Below are 13,350 nucleotides of genomic sequence, written 5' to 3' on the forward strand. Positions count from 1 at the left end.
TCAGGTCCCTGGATGAGCAGCTCTGGACAAGCCCTGGTGGGTCCAGGGGGCCATCTCAGCCTAAAAAAGGAAACACTGTGGTGCTCTCCTTTCTGTCCCCTCCTGCTTAGACCTCTGCTTCCCTCCTGTGCAGAGCTGGTTTGCTGAGCTGGATCCATGCTGAGTGTAAGCACTTCCATTTTCCAATATCTGACTCTAGGGCCTTTTGGAGAAGCTGCATTTTTTGAAACCTCTCTGTCAGCTGCAGTTTTTGGTGCAATTGCTCCCCAAAGAGTGCTGTACTTAATTAGTCTGGAATTGCTATTACTCAATCATCCAACCATAATGATGTCTTTAACCAAATCAGATAGGTTAGCTGGGGCAGGAGTCCAGCACTGACTCCTCCTGCATGCTGCTGCAGAACAAGCTGACCTAGAAACAGTCCAACAGCGTATTATAAAACTGCTTTTCTGAGCTTTTCTCCTGGCCAATGCCTGCTATATACCTGCATATATAGCAGGCACCCGCAGCTGCTCCTTACCATGCTCTGAAGGCAATTTGTTTTCTTTGTGATGCCCATAGCTCTGTAATATTTTTGGACGGAGCAAAGAGCAAAGGCTGTATTTGCACTGAATATTTTTGACAGTTCATTCCTGGATAGGGTTTTTTTCACCAAGCATTTACGGGCCACAAAGCAAAAACCCTCTCTCCCATGCACTGGATAGACCACAGCAAAGCATGAAATCGTAGCCAAGGTTTGCTTCTCAGCCAAAAGAAAGGAGCGCAGGAACCAGCTGAAGGTGTGCAACCCCCAGGACAACCCAAAATTGCTGCTTTGCCTCTTTGGCCTTGCGTTCTCAGCCCTGCCCGGTCCCCCAGATGCACCCTGGCAGATGACCCACACCAGTCTATGTTTAGCTCTTGTTCTTCCTTGCAGAGCATCCACCTGTCCTTTTTGCGCACGGTCCCACCATACTCTCACCAGGCCAACGTCTGGTTTGAGATGATGAGAGTCTTCAACTGGAATCACGTCATTCTGATAGTCAGCGACGACCACGAAGGTCGTGCTGCACAAAAGAAGCTGGAGACCCTCTTGGAGGAGAGAGAGTCCAAGGTCAGTTCCTGAACATTGTCTTGTAGCTTTGTTTAAGCAACAACAACAAAACTAGAAGTCTCGGGCTGTTGTATGTATGTAGATTTCTGTATGTAAAACACCTTTTCTTTCCATTGTAACATGGCTAACATGCTTAAAGCATCAACAGTGTCTGACTAGTACCTGACAGAACTTTGTACTTTATTCATTTCACTTGCTTTGCCATGGTCAAAATCTCCTACATGTAAATCAACTACAAAATGAAGGGAAGGATAACCTGGAGCTCTGCAAATGCCTCGCCCAAGAGTCCCACCTAAGGAGAGGACCAGTCGCTCAGCTTAGGGAAGCACCTGCCCCACTTACAGCCACCCAGGGGCCCACCCAGACCCAGCAGTGCCAAACCAACCCAGAAAGCAGCTTCTGAATTGGCTAACTGGAGCTCACCTTAGTGGCTTAGGAGGGGCGAGGGCGGCCGGCGCGTTGATGCACAGAGGTGTAACACACCCTCTCTGTGCAGCTGTCAGCTCCGAGGTGTTAGGCTGATGCCCCCGTTCCCATCTCCATTGAAGCACACGCTAAATGCCGCTTTCCTGGAGCCTCATGCTGTCACCAGTGCGGCTGAGGCTGGCAGGAGGAGCTTTACCGAGGAGGTGCGCGGCATCTGCACACAGGGAAGCAGGGAGGGAGGCAGGGGAGGTCCCCTGAGCCTGCTAGAAATTTGGCAGGACAGCCACAGACCTGCTGCCACTGGGTAACAGGACCGAGCAAGCATTCAGACCAAGCGGAGGAGGACAACACAGGGAGCTGGTTGGCTACAGCGGCTCAAAGGCAGACACCTACCTGGAGAGCAAGGAGCTTCCTGCCCCGTGGGGCAAAGTCCCAGCGCGCCCTCTTGCTCTGGGCAGCACTAGGTTCCTCTGGGGGAACAGAGCCCAAGCCCACCGCTGGGTCTGCAGCAGTGCATCCCTTCCTGCTCCCTCCTGGCTCATGGCCACAGTCTGATCTTCCCCAGCCCCAGCCGTGGCCTCTGGACATTTGGCAGTCGACTGCTGAGATGTGCTCAAAGGCATCTCTCGTGCTTGGAGCTGGCATCTGAGCTGCAACCAGCCAGAGCAGCCTGCCGCTGCTCTTCCTCATCTCTTGTCAAGCCACCGAAGGAAACACTGGTGCAGAGACGTGGGCTGGCACAAACCGAGCTGACTGGCAGGCTTTTGGTTTTGGCACTGGACTTCAAGAAGTTTCACCCCCGCTGCAGCCTGGGCCATTGTGAGGCTCTGGTGTGCCACTGACCACGCTGGGATCCTCCTGCCTCCAAAGGCATCCCTGTTGGATCACGGCAGGACCGTGTTCCTCCCCACAGCCTCTTTCCAGCACAGTGTCCCTCACCCAGGGAGCACTGTGGTTGTTCCTGCTGTCAGTCCATCATCCCTTATCTTTCATCTCTTGGTTTCCACCTTCCGTTTTCCTGCAGCTCCTGTGCATCCTCTCTTGCTGCTCCCTCTCATGTCTCCCCTCTGCTTGCTCTGTGCAATGCTCCTGGGCACAGGGTGTATTTCTTCTTTGCTTGTCCATTGAACAGAAAAGCCATTGAGACCTTGGGTTTGAAAGGCAGGGGAGAGAGGATCTGTCTTCAGATCTGTCCTGCATTTGAGCTGAATCTATGACATCTCTTGGTGTGTCCTGGCAGCTGCGGGGCTACTCTGGATGCCCTGGGCATCCCCAGAATGGGGCTTGTGCTCCGTGGTGGTAAGTCACGGCGTCTTTCCTTTGGGGTCTGCCACAAGCTCTTGGTTCTCTTTCCCTTGAGCTTGCTTTTGTCAAACTGGCTGGACTGGCTGGTCTGGAAGGTGGTAGCTGCTCCCATCAGGGCTTTCCTCTCTTCCTCATTTCTTCTGCTAATTGTCCTTCTAATCACTACTGTGCCAACTCTTCATGCTGTGAGGGGGTGCCCCGGTCCCCTCCCCAACTTTCTCCAGGGCATCCTGAGCCCTGGGGAGGCAGCAGGCAGGAGAGCTGCTCTTGACCTCCTCACAGCTTGGATCACAGCCCCTGAGGACCTGGGAGACCTGTAGTGAGTGAGAGGCTCACCTGGCCCTAGCACGGCTTGTCTCTGGGGTCTGCGCCAGCCCTGGCTGTTCCTCAGGCGTGGATGTGTACTTCAAGCAAGTGCTTGGAGCCCAGCACTTGACCAGCCCAGCCCAGCCCTGGCACACCCACGTGCAAGCCTTGACTGAGGTGTCTGCAGTAGCTCTTCACCAGGGGCTGCTGCTTGGTCCCTGGCTGAGCGGCACAGCTCTGCGCTGATTGGGCTCAGGGAGGTACCAGATGCTGTGAAACTCAGAGCTTGTCCACGTCAGGGGTGGAAGGTCCCTGGGGTACCAGCTCCCTTCTTCTGGGACGGTGGTGTTCATGCAAGTGGTAATTTTTAAGCGAATGCTGGAGAACCTGGTGGAAAGTGAATTTTGAATTTGTGGGTCCCTGAGTGAAACACGGGATGAGGAGCAGGGAAGAGCTGTGGGACCACACAGAAAAAGTGGAAAGAGAGGAGACATTTCTGGTGATCACAATAGGGATGGAGAGAGGGAGAGGCAGAGGTGATCAGGTGCCATCAGGTCCAGCTGTGGTGGACCCAAGACTCTGCTTCGCTTTGCTGACCAGCTTCAGTCTAGGTGCCAGCACATCCCGGGCACATGAGGACAACCATGTCTGAAGGCTGCAGAATGGATGACCAAGTTTCCAGCTAAATTGATGGTGCCTGAGGGAAAGTGGCCAGTCTCTCTTCACTGGAGAGCATTCGTGCTGTCCTGCTGCTGCAGCTCTGCTCTCCTCCAAGGCTGCGTTCCTCCCACTCACCGCAATTGGAGCAGACTCGAAGAAGCAGTTGCAGAAAATCCCACTGTGGACGCCATCAGAAGTGAAGGCAGAGCCGGGCTTGGAGCAGATTTTCCTCCTCAGATTCTTTTCCTTGCAAGAACCCAACTTCTTAGAGCAGTGAAAAGTCTGCCAGATTGTGCCCACGGAGAAGAGAGGGCAGATCACACAGCTGCACAGATGGGACACCTGGAAGAGCACCTTGCCGAAGCCAGGCCCGAGAGCTCAGGAAGGAGCATGCAGTTTAGTCTGGAAAGCGAGACACAGAGGTTGAGCCTGGCTGCCTGAGGAACAACCTGGGAAATGGAACCCTTGTGTTACTGGAGTGCAAAGGTTCGGGTTCCTGGCAAGAATCAGTTGCCATAAGATACTGCAAAATGGAGATGTAATAGAGCCATGTCCTGCACCCCACACAGGCAGGTCAGGGATGCCCAGCTGGGGTGGGAAGGGGCCGAGAAGAAGGGGTCAGACTATCCCACCAAGGCTGCCTGGCACTGCCCTGCAGGCCCCATCAGGCTGGCACTGGGAGGACCGCGGGGCTGCTCCCAGGGTGTCGTGTGGGGGTCTGTGTGTGCTGCTGGGGTCACAGCCCCGGGAGCTGGCCCCATCAGCCCCCAGGGTGCTGCTGGAGGGGAAGAACCTCCAGAAGCAGGTTTCATGCCCCTGGTCCCTGGGGGCCATGCAGCGGGAACGGCTCAGGCAGGAGGCAGGGGAGAGGCAGGCTCCCTGCTCCGCTCCCCACAGGACCACCTGCACGGGCCGAGCACCCCTGCAGCCCCGCAGGCACCCTGCCTCCAGCAGAGCCACCAGGTGCCCCCCAGCACCAGGTAAAACTACAGTGTCATCCCATGATCACCATTGCTTCATACTGCCATGCTTTGAGCCAACACAGGACATAGCAAGCTTTTTTCTTTCTCTTTTGGATGACAACAGAGCTCCAAAAAGCTGCTCCCTCCTTGCAGGAGGTGAGAAGTTCTGCTGAGGCTCCTCACATGTTGCAAACTCTCTTAGGGAGAACAGGAGTGAAATGGTAATAGTAACGGTAGTGATGCTAACGCTTTGATAGTAACAGTTTGTGTTTATCCAGCACTTTCCGTACACAACATTTTGTCCTTTACTTCCACAGTAATTCCATGGAATTCCCACCACTTAGGCCCTTAGAGATGCGTAGATTGTTTCTGAGCTTAAGATAAAAATTCCTTGCTGAAGAATTCCCCAGTCCCACAAGGGAAACGCAACTGCACCGTGACAGCTGTGGCACTCAGGCTTGCTCTAACCAGTACGGCTTTGCACCCTGACGCTCCCGCGAGAGCTGAGGCACTCTCTCCTGATAGTGGTTTTTGCGAGCTCCAGCGTTATAGAGACCCTTTAGCAAACAGTGGAGGAGGAGGTGGATGTTGGATTGCTTTACTACACGTCATTTTCAACTGTTTATAATATTCTTCTGTGTCTACATATTTTCTCTGTGCACATTATTCATCAGAGTAAAAAAAGGAACTATGAAAACCTCGACCAACTTTCCTATGACAACAAGCGAGGACCCAAGGTATATATGCATGGAAATGCACGCCGCCCACCAACCTAACTAGCAAATGAAAAATAGCCACAGCCACCAGAAAAGATAAAAATAAAAAATAAAATAAAATAAAAAAGAAAAAGAGAAAGAGAAAAAAGAAAAGAGAAAGAAAGAAAAAAATAAAAAAGATCCATGACTATGTTTCTTGGTAGCACGTTTTTATGTTGAGATAGTTTGGTTTGGACTTGAGAATGGAAACCTAGCCAGCTGACCCTGGAAGGATTTCTTTTTGAGACATGCATGTGAACGAGTAATTAACTTGCAAGTGGTTTTTTTTTTTTTTGGAAAGTTGAACCAACCCCTTTTCCTCCCCAAAGGAAACGGTTCCTTGGTGTAAGTTGCTCACTTTTATTCCCAAAGGTTAACCCTGTGCAATATGTTTTTTTCATTTCCCATGTTTTTGAAAAACAACACTCGTTTGAGTTTTCAATTGCATTTCAAAGCCTTTTTCTCTTTCCTGTACAATGCACGCCTCTTTTTGGGTCTTGATTGACTTCAGTTTGCATGCACAGTGCAAAAAAAAAAAAAATCAAACCAAAAAGCCAAAACTTTAAAAGAGGAAGGAAGGAAGGAAAGAAAGAAAAGAAAGAAAAGAAAAGAAAAGAAAAGAAAAGAAAGAAAAAAAAAGAAAAAGAAAAAAAAATCTGTAACCAATCTTATTTAGCAGACTTTTGTGCAGTTTAATGAATTTTCTTGACCCTTTTCTAGATAGCATGGCTCTCACAAACAGTCCTCAGTCTCCTGCACTAACCAGCTTTGCTCACACTAACCACAGGCTGAGAAAGTGCTTCAGTTTGACCCCGGGACCAAAAATGTGACGTCGCTGCTGCTGGAGGCTAAGGAGCTGGAGGCTCGCGTCATCATCCTCTCTGCCAGGTGAGGCCCGCTCAGCTCTCCCTCCTCTCCCCTGCTCCAAATCCCCTGCTCCCCCTTGCAGTGCTGCCCAGCCCTGGAGTCCGTGCAGATTTGGGGCACGCTGCTCTTTTTGAGGAGCATGGGAGAAAATCCATGTGAAGCCCCACATCCCAGCACTGGGTGCGCTGCCATTCGGAGACCTTGCAGTCACGGCCACAGTAGAGGTGCTTGGATATCCTGCAAGACACTGGCAGCTGTGGGTGCAGCGGCAGTACCACTGATGTATCCTGAGCCCCCTGTGAAGGTGTGGGCCCTGTTGATTATAGATGGTGAGTGATAAGGAACAGGCCAGATTTTCTGGGTGCTGTGGGATTAGGTGATGCTGGGAGAGAGGTTCCCATTGCATCAAGCAACTACCCATTGCCCAGAAGAACCAGTGGCCGGAGGGGATCAGAGGAGGCTGCCTGGGGCTCTCAGGGGTGCGAGACAGGCTGAAGGGGGCCATCGGCACCTGGAGCCACAGTGCTGTTCCCTTCTTCTCATTGCAGCGAGGATGATGCGGCAACGGTGTACAGATCAGCAGCCATGCTCAATATGACGGGCTCCGGCTACGTGTGGCTGGTGGGGGAACGGGAGATCTCGGGCAATGCCCTGCGCTACGCCCCTGATGGTAGGCACCTGCCGGAGGCACCTACCCCATGTTGGCCAGGCCTGCTGGAGGAGCCTGCTTGGGGCTGGGATGAGTGGTCCCGATGATGGGATGAGTGGAGAAATGCGATGTCGTGGTGGTCCCGAGTGAGTGGTGGGTCCCACACAATGCTCTGCCTTGCCCGCATGGGGTGGCAGCAGCCTGAGGGCCTCGGCCACACTGCCTTGCCCCACATCCAGCTGGCTGGGGCCCTGCAAGGTGAACATCACCTGGGAGAAAGGCTCGGTGTCCTTGTTGCCCCCTGTTCTGCTGTGGCACACTGTGGGGTGCCAGCCCAGCACCGCTGCAGCCACCTGCGCCTGCCCAGAGCTCAGACAGCCCCCCCACTGCATCTGAGGGGACCTCAGCCCCATAACCGTGTGCTCGCCATCTGCAAGCCCTGCCTGTAGGAGCGACAGCGGTGCCCAGTGGGGCTGACCTGCTCCTCTGCTCGTGGCAGGAGTCATCGGCTTGCAGCTCATCAATGGGAAGAACGAGTCAGCCCACATCAGCGACGCTGTCACGGTGGTGGCCCAGGCCGTGCATGACCTGTTTGAAAAGGAGAACATCACCGACCCACCGCGGGGCTGCGTGGGCAACACCAACATCTGGAAGACGGGGCCTCTTTTCAAGAGGTATTTGGGGAAGGGTGGGTTCCGCATCCCCAGGGGAAGGGTCCTGCTAGGGGAAGGAGCTGGAAAAGGTGGGAGCATGTGGAAAAGGTGCAGGAGGGCAGCACGGTCACTTTGTGCAGAGCATCTGTCAGTACAGCACATGGCACAGGACTGTTTGCACTCTCCTGCATGATGCAATATGAGAGCTACATCTGTCCTAGAAGAGTAGCCAAGACACAGGCTCAGGCTCTGGCCCCAGTTTGTCCAGGCTGTTAGGGCACCATCCTGGTGCCTGGCACTGGTTCAGTGCCTGTCACCCCATGCTGCCCTGGGCAATGCTGGAACAGCTGGGATCAGCTGGTGACGGCTCCCCAGAGGACAGCTCTGGGGACATGAAAGGATGGAACTTGATGTGGGTGGGAGAGGGGAGAAATGGGGTTTTCTGCCAAATCTGTTAAGGGGAGGTGTCTGCCAGTGCTGCAGGCACGTTTCTTGCTGGATATTTCTGGGCTGCTGGCAGGGCTTGGGGACAGGAGAGCTCCATGCATGTGGCAGGCTGCTCTCTGCTGCAGCAAACCATGTGCCATGTTCTCAGGTAGTGTGGTCTCAGCAGACCAGGGCATGTGGTGCAGGATCAGAGCACGTGTGTGTTGATCTCGCTGCTGTGGGTGGTATGATGGGCAGATGCTGCATGCAGTCCCCGGGACCTGATCTTTTTTCTGCATGGTGTTTTGTGCTGCATCTCTGCAGATGCTGGAGACACAAGGGCCTCTTCTGCAGGCGGGATCTTGCTAAGGCAGCAGTTCCCTCCCTGTGCAGGAGGGCAGCCTGGCCCCTTGTTTCAGCGGTGGGGTCCTGTGCTGGGGGTTGCTCCCTGCAGACATAATCGCGGTGTTCTGCAGGATGCTCTTTCTGTATGCCTGGGTCCTGTTGAGCGTGAGTGTGAAGCTTTCTTTAGAAAAGCAGTGACACAATCTTTGGCACAAGCCATGTGACGTTGTTCTCTGTGGTGTACCACAAGGGGCCCAGTCCATTCTGTGTTTTCTCTGTCATCTTTCAAGGGCTCAGAGAGGTTGATTCTCCCCTTGGTGGCGCATGTGCATGCTGGGGTGTTACTCAGGTCGTGATGGGCTGCTGCCGGGCAGAAGCAGCAGGAACTGTGGCATTGATGCAGCTCCCAAGAGACCCCCAGAGGAAGGTCTCCTTGGGTGCTGTGGTATAGAAGTATGGGCCAAGTCACTCCATAGGGGACTGGGACTGATCCGATGGAAAAGAGGGGACAATGACAGCAGGTAGGGTAGTGCAGCATTTGGGAAATGCGGCTCCTCAGACTGCATCCACCCGGAGCAGATGCCCACCAAGCTATGAACCAGTCATAGGTGGCCTTGATTGGACTTCTGCAGGGTAATGGGCATATGGGTCATACCAGGCAACTGAGAAAGCATTTGCCTTCTGAACCCTTCTTAGATCTCCCAGTGGCCACCACCGGTTTTCTGTGTTGGCCCCACTGTGTTTCTCTTCACAGGGTGTTAATGTCCTCCAAGTACTCGGAGGGCGTCACCGGCCGGGTAGAATTCAATGAGGATGGGGACAGGAAGTTTGCCAACTACAGCATCATGAACCTGCAGAACCGCAAACTGGTCCAGGTTGGGATTTACAACGGCAGCCACGTACGTACCGCCCTGGGCAGCCTGGGCGGGAGGGGGTTGCTGGTGTGTCTGCCCACAGCCTCACGTCTGTCTCCTTGCTCGGGCTGATCACAGGTCTTGACCAATGACCGGAAGATTATCTGGCCAGGGGGAGAAACTGAGAAACCTCAGGGCTATCAGATGTCGACCAAATTGAAGGTAACAGCACATGGCAGCAGGGGCTGTGACTTCGTCCACCTCCCACTTCTGCTGCTGCCCCTGCAGCTTCCAGCACCTGCCGTCTCAGAGCGGTTACAGCAGAGCAACTCCGACAAGGTGCTGGAGGGTGCTCAGAGCTGCAGCACAACTTCCAGCTGGGGACAAACCACGAGGGTAGAACCCTTTGGTTTGAGAGGAGACAGATGGAAAGGGGATATGAGAGAGTGACAGAGAGGGGGCGGAGGGGAAGGTGGTCACTGTTCCTCATGGCTTGGGAGACAGAAGGCACCTGGCACAGGTTTGCAGCAAATACAAGGATGGGTTCCTTTGACCAACACGTGGTTCGGTTCTGGAGCCCTTTGCTGCTGGACAATGCAGAGGGCAGAAGGAAATGGGTTCAAAAGGAGGTTAAACAAACTAATGCAGGCTAGGTGGGCTGAGAGCTGCAGTGCTGGGCTCAGGAAAACCCTTAACAGCTGATGGCCAGAAGCAGGAGGTAACACTGGGAGAAGGTCCCTCTCCCCACCTGGGAGGAGATAGCTCTGGAGAAGGATGGAGACAAGCGGACACTTGTGCTTCCCCTGCAGATTGTGACGATCCACCAAGAGCCCTTTGTGTATGTGAAGCCCACGCAAGCAGATGGGACATGCAGGGAGGAGTTCACCATCAACGGTGACCCTGTCAAAAAGGTCTTCTGCACAGGGCCCAACGAGACCATCCCAGGTAACTCTTTCAGCAGGGAGCGCAGCAGCCTCTCCAGCCCACACGGCCCGTGCTGTGACCCCAGCAGATGACTTTTCCTCTGTCTCACTTCCGTGTGGGCTCCAAGGCTGTTTTGAAGGATTGCACCCCATGTTTGTGTCTCCTGACAAACCCCCACTCCCTTTGCCTTGATCTGAAGCAGAAGCACCAAGCAAGAGCCCCAAGGCACCCACTGCACTGGCGTTAACACCAGTCTCACGCCATTGTGCTGCGGAAAGCCTGCTTCGGGATTAGGAGTGAGCACCTGGTGGGGGCTGCGAGCAGTGCAGCAGTGCCAGGCCTGCCCCAATCCCCCTGAGGTGCATCCCCTTGACCCATCACAATGTCCTCTGCACAGCTCCCCTCAGCCCGAGCCATGTCCAGGCTGTGTCCAACCCAATGGGGCCGTGTTGGCTTCCTCCCAGGCACCCAGCCCCCTCCATCCCCCACTGCGGGTCAGCAGCAGCTCAGCCCACCTCCCTGCAGCATGTCCCCTTGGAGCCCTGGTGTCCCCACCTTGCCTCCTCCCACATTGCTCCTTCCCTCGCACCCCGGGCAATGGAGGCGGTGGGAAAGGTGCCCCAGGCAGGCGGCACTATGTAACACGGTTGTGCCCCACATGACACCAAAGCTGTGCAAGTAGCCACACTCCCCTGGGGACAAGCGTGGGTGCTGCAGGGGGTTCCTGGCAGAGGGCTGCCTCCACTCATCCCCCCCTTTCCTCTCACCCACAGGCCGCCCCACAGTGGCACTGTGTTGTTACGGCTTCTGCATCGACCTGCTCATCCGCCTGGCGGGGGTGATGAACTTCACCTACGAGGTTCACCTGGTGGCTGATGGTAAATTTGGTACCCAAGAGCGGGTGAGTCTGGGCAGCCTGGGGTACCTCTTTGCCCGTACCTTGTGTCAGAACACGGCCAAGCCATTCGGGCAGAGCTGGCCGGTGGGGTGGGTGCTGGGGCGAGGGGCTGACCCCGCGCTGGCTCTGTGGCAGGTAAATAACAGCAACAAGAAGGAGTGGAACGGGATGATGGGCGAGCTGCTGAGCGGGCAGGCGGACATGATTGTGGCTCCCCTCACCATCAACAACGAGCGGGCACAGTACATCGAGTTCTCCAAGCCCTTCAAGTACCAGGGTCTGACCATCCTCGTGAAGAAGGTATGGGCTAGGCTGGGTGGGCTGGCTGTAGGAGATTCTGGGTGGGCAGGGCGCAGGCTCGGTGGGTGCCAACACTGTTCTTCTTTCTCCCTTGTGCTAGGAAATCCCCCGCAGCACACTGGACTCATTCATGCAGCCCTTCCAGAGCACGCTTTGGCTGCTGGTGGGGCTGTCTGTGCATGTGGTGGCGGTGATGTTGTACCTCTTAGACCGATTCAGGTGAGTGCGCTGTGGGCCACCCAAGGGTGGGTCACTGAGGGAGGCAGGGGACGGGGAGGGGGTCTCCCAGGCCGCTCTGTGGAGTGGTACCAGCATGAGGCAGGCAGGGCTGCAGGTCGGCAGCGTCAGGGACACGAGGGCTGTGCAGCCAGGCAGGGAGGCAGGGTGAAGGGCTGCCTGGGGCAGAGCGCGGTCTGTAAGGATCAGTGCTGGAGGGCTCCCAGGGCATGGGGAAGAGCCTAGAGAACCAGGATAAGGGACATCAGATGAGCTCTTTGTTTTGTTTTCCAGCCCATTTGGCCGCTTCAAAGTGAACAGCGAGGAGGAGGAAGAAGATGCCCTGACACTCTCCTCGGCCATGTGGTTCTCCTGGGGAGTCCTGCTGAACTCTGGCATCGGAGAAGGTACGCTGAGGCAGGCAGCTGTGCTGCCCTGTGCTGCAGCCCTGACAGGGACCTGGGGGACACTGGGCTGGGGGAGAGCCCATGCCCCCTCCCACATCCTTCTGTCTGTGCCCTGCCTGTGCCTATGCCCTCATCCCCCCCCCCACGCCTTCCCTGGAGGGGGATTCGGTGATGCTGGGGTGGCATGCTCATGGCACTGCTCATGCAGACAGTCCTGCCATCCCTCACCCTCAGTGATGGGAAGCCCTGCCTGGGCTGCTTCTCTTTCCTGGGGTTATCCCTCCATCAGGGTGCAATGCATCCTGCACAGGAGCTGGGTTTTTCTTGGTTTGGGCAATCACAGCTGTCGAACAGGGCACATCTGCAGCTGTCATCTGCCTTGTATGGGGTGTGCACAGCTTTGGTGACAAAGTCAAGCCCTTGTTGTGCCAGTCTGAGCTCTCCTCTCTCCCTCCAGGTGCTCCCCGGAGTTTCTCTGCTCGTATTCTCGGCATGGTGTGGGCTGGCTTTGCTATGATTATTGTGGCTTCCTACACTGCCAACCTGGCTGCCTTCCTGGTGTTGGACCGACCTGAGGAGAGAATTACAGGCATCAATGACCCCCGGGTAATGACCCCTTGCTTCATTTCCCCTTCTCTGCCCACCTCTGGGAAGAGATGAAGATGCCTGCAGTGGGCACCTCCTGGTCCCTGTAACATGGCTGGCAGCACCCGGGGCCTGCTTATCGTGGCTGTGGGGCTATAGGGCTGTGGGGCTGTGCCCCTGCAGTGTGTGGGGATGGGCAGACACAGGCAGGGATCAGCAGGGAAAAGTGTTGTCCAGAAACAGCACGAGCCCAGCCAAACTGCCTGGCAGTTCCTGGAGAGCCTGCACTAACCAACGAGGAAACGATTCATTATGGATGAGTTATAGCTAATGAAAATGTCCCTGCGGTGCAGTCAATACTCTCAGCAGATACCGGCATGCTTCATACCCATTTCCTACTCTGGCAAGGACACAGCCACAGACTGTCAATCCGGGCTAGCAGGAATGCACCCCACAGAAGTGCCAGCCCACAGCATCCCATGCCCCACTGCATCCTCTGCCCACAGCACTGTCAGCCCCATGGCATCTGCAAGTCTCCTGCATCTTCAGCACTGTGATGTCCCATAGCATCCCCTGCCCACCACTGTGGTCTCAGAGCATCCCTAGCCCCACAGCATCCTGAGCCCCACAGCATCCCCTGCCCCATGGCACCTTCAGCTCCACTGAGGAGATCAAGGTGTTACCTGAGAAACAGGTCCCAGAAGGGGATGGAAAATCAG

General features: G+C 55.2%; 1 protein-coding gene across 4 annotated transcripts in view; it reads left to right on the forward strand.

The window, feature by feature from the left end:
- The window catches only part of GRIN1 (glutamate ionotropic receptor NMDA type subunit 1), a 33,169-nt gene that overhangs the window by 8,250 nt on the left and 11,569 nt on the right, over positions 1 to 13,350 (forward strand). For 3 of the 4 annotated variants that reach the window (XM_035564618.1, XM_035564620.1, XM_035564616.1), the window contains exons 3-14: positions 917 to 1,093; positions 6,295 to 6,395; positions 6,923 to 7,044; positions 7,523 to 7,697; positions 9,202 to 9,346; positions 9,440 to 9,523; positions 10,111 to 10,246; positions 10,999 to 11,126; positions 11,259 to 11,423; positions 11,524 to 11,642; positions 11,934 to 12,046; positions 12,504 to 12,652. In XM_035564618.1, the coding sequence (XP_035420511.1) occupies positions 917 to 1,093; positions 6,295 to 6,395; positions 6,923 to 7,044; positions 7,523 to 7,697; positions 9,202 to 9,346; positions 9,440 to 9,523; positions 10,111 to 10,246; positions 10,999 to 11,126; positions 11,259 to 11,423; positions 11,524 to 11,642; positions 11,934 to 12,046; positions 12,504 to 12,652 (1,614 nt within the window). Of the gene's footprint in view, positions 1 to 916; positions 1,094 to 5,426; positions 5,490 to 6,294; positions 6,396 to 6,922; positions 7,045 to 7,522; positions 7,698 to 9,201; positions 9,347 to 9,439; positions 9,524 to 10,110; positions 10,247 to 10,998; positions 11,127 to 11,258; positions 11,424 to 11,523; positions 11,643 to 11,933; positions 12,047 to 12,503; positions 12,653 to 13,350 lie in introns of all 4 variants that reach the window. The other variant, XM_035564617.1, reaches the window with a different exon arrangement.

Source organism: Cygnus atratus, chromosome 19, assembly GCF_013377495.2.
Source record: "Cygnus atratus isolate AKBS03 ecotype Queensland, Australia chromosome 19, CAtr_DNAZoo_HiC_assembly, whole genome shotgun sequence".
Lineage (NCBI taxonomy): Eukaryota > Metazoa > Chordata > Aves > Anseriformes > Anatidae > Cygnus > Cygnus atratus.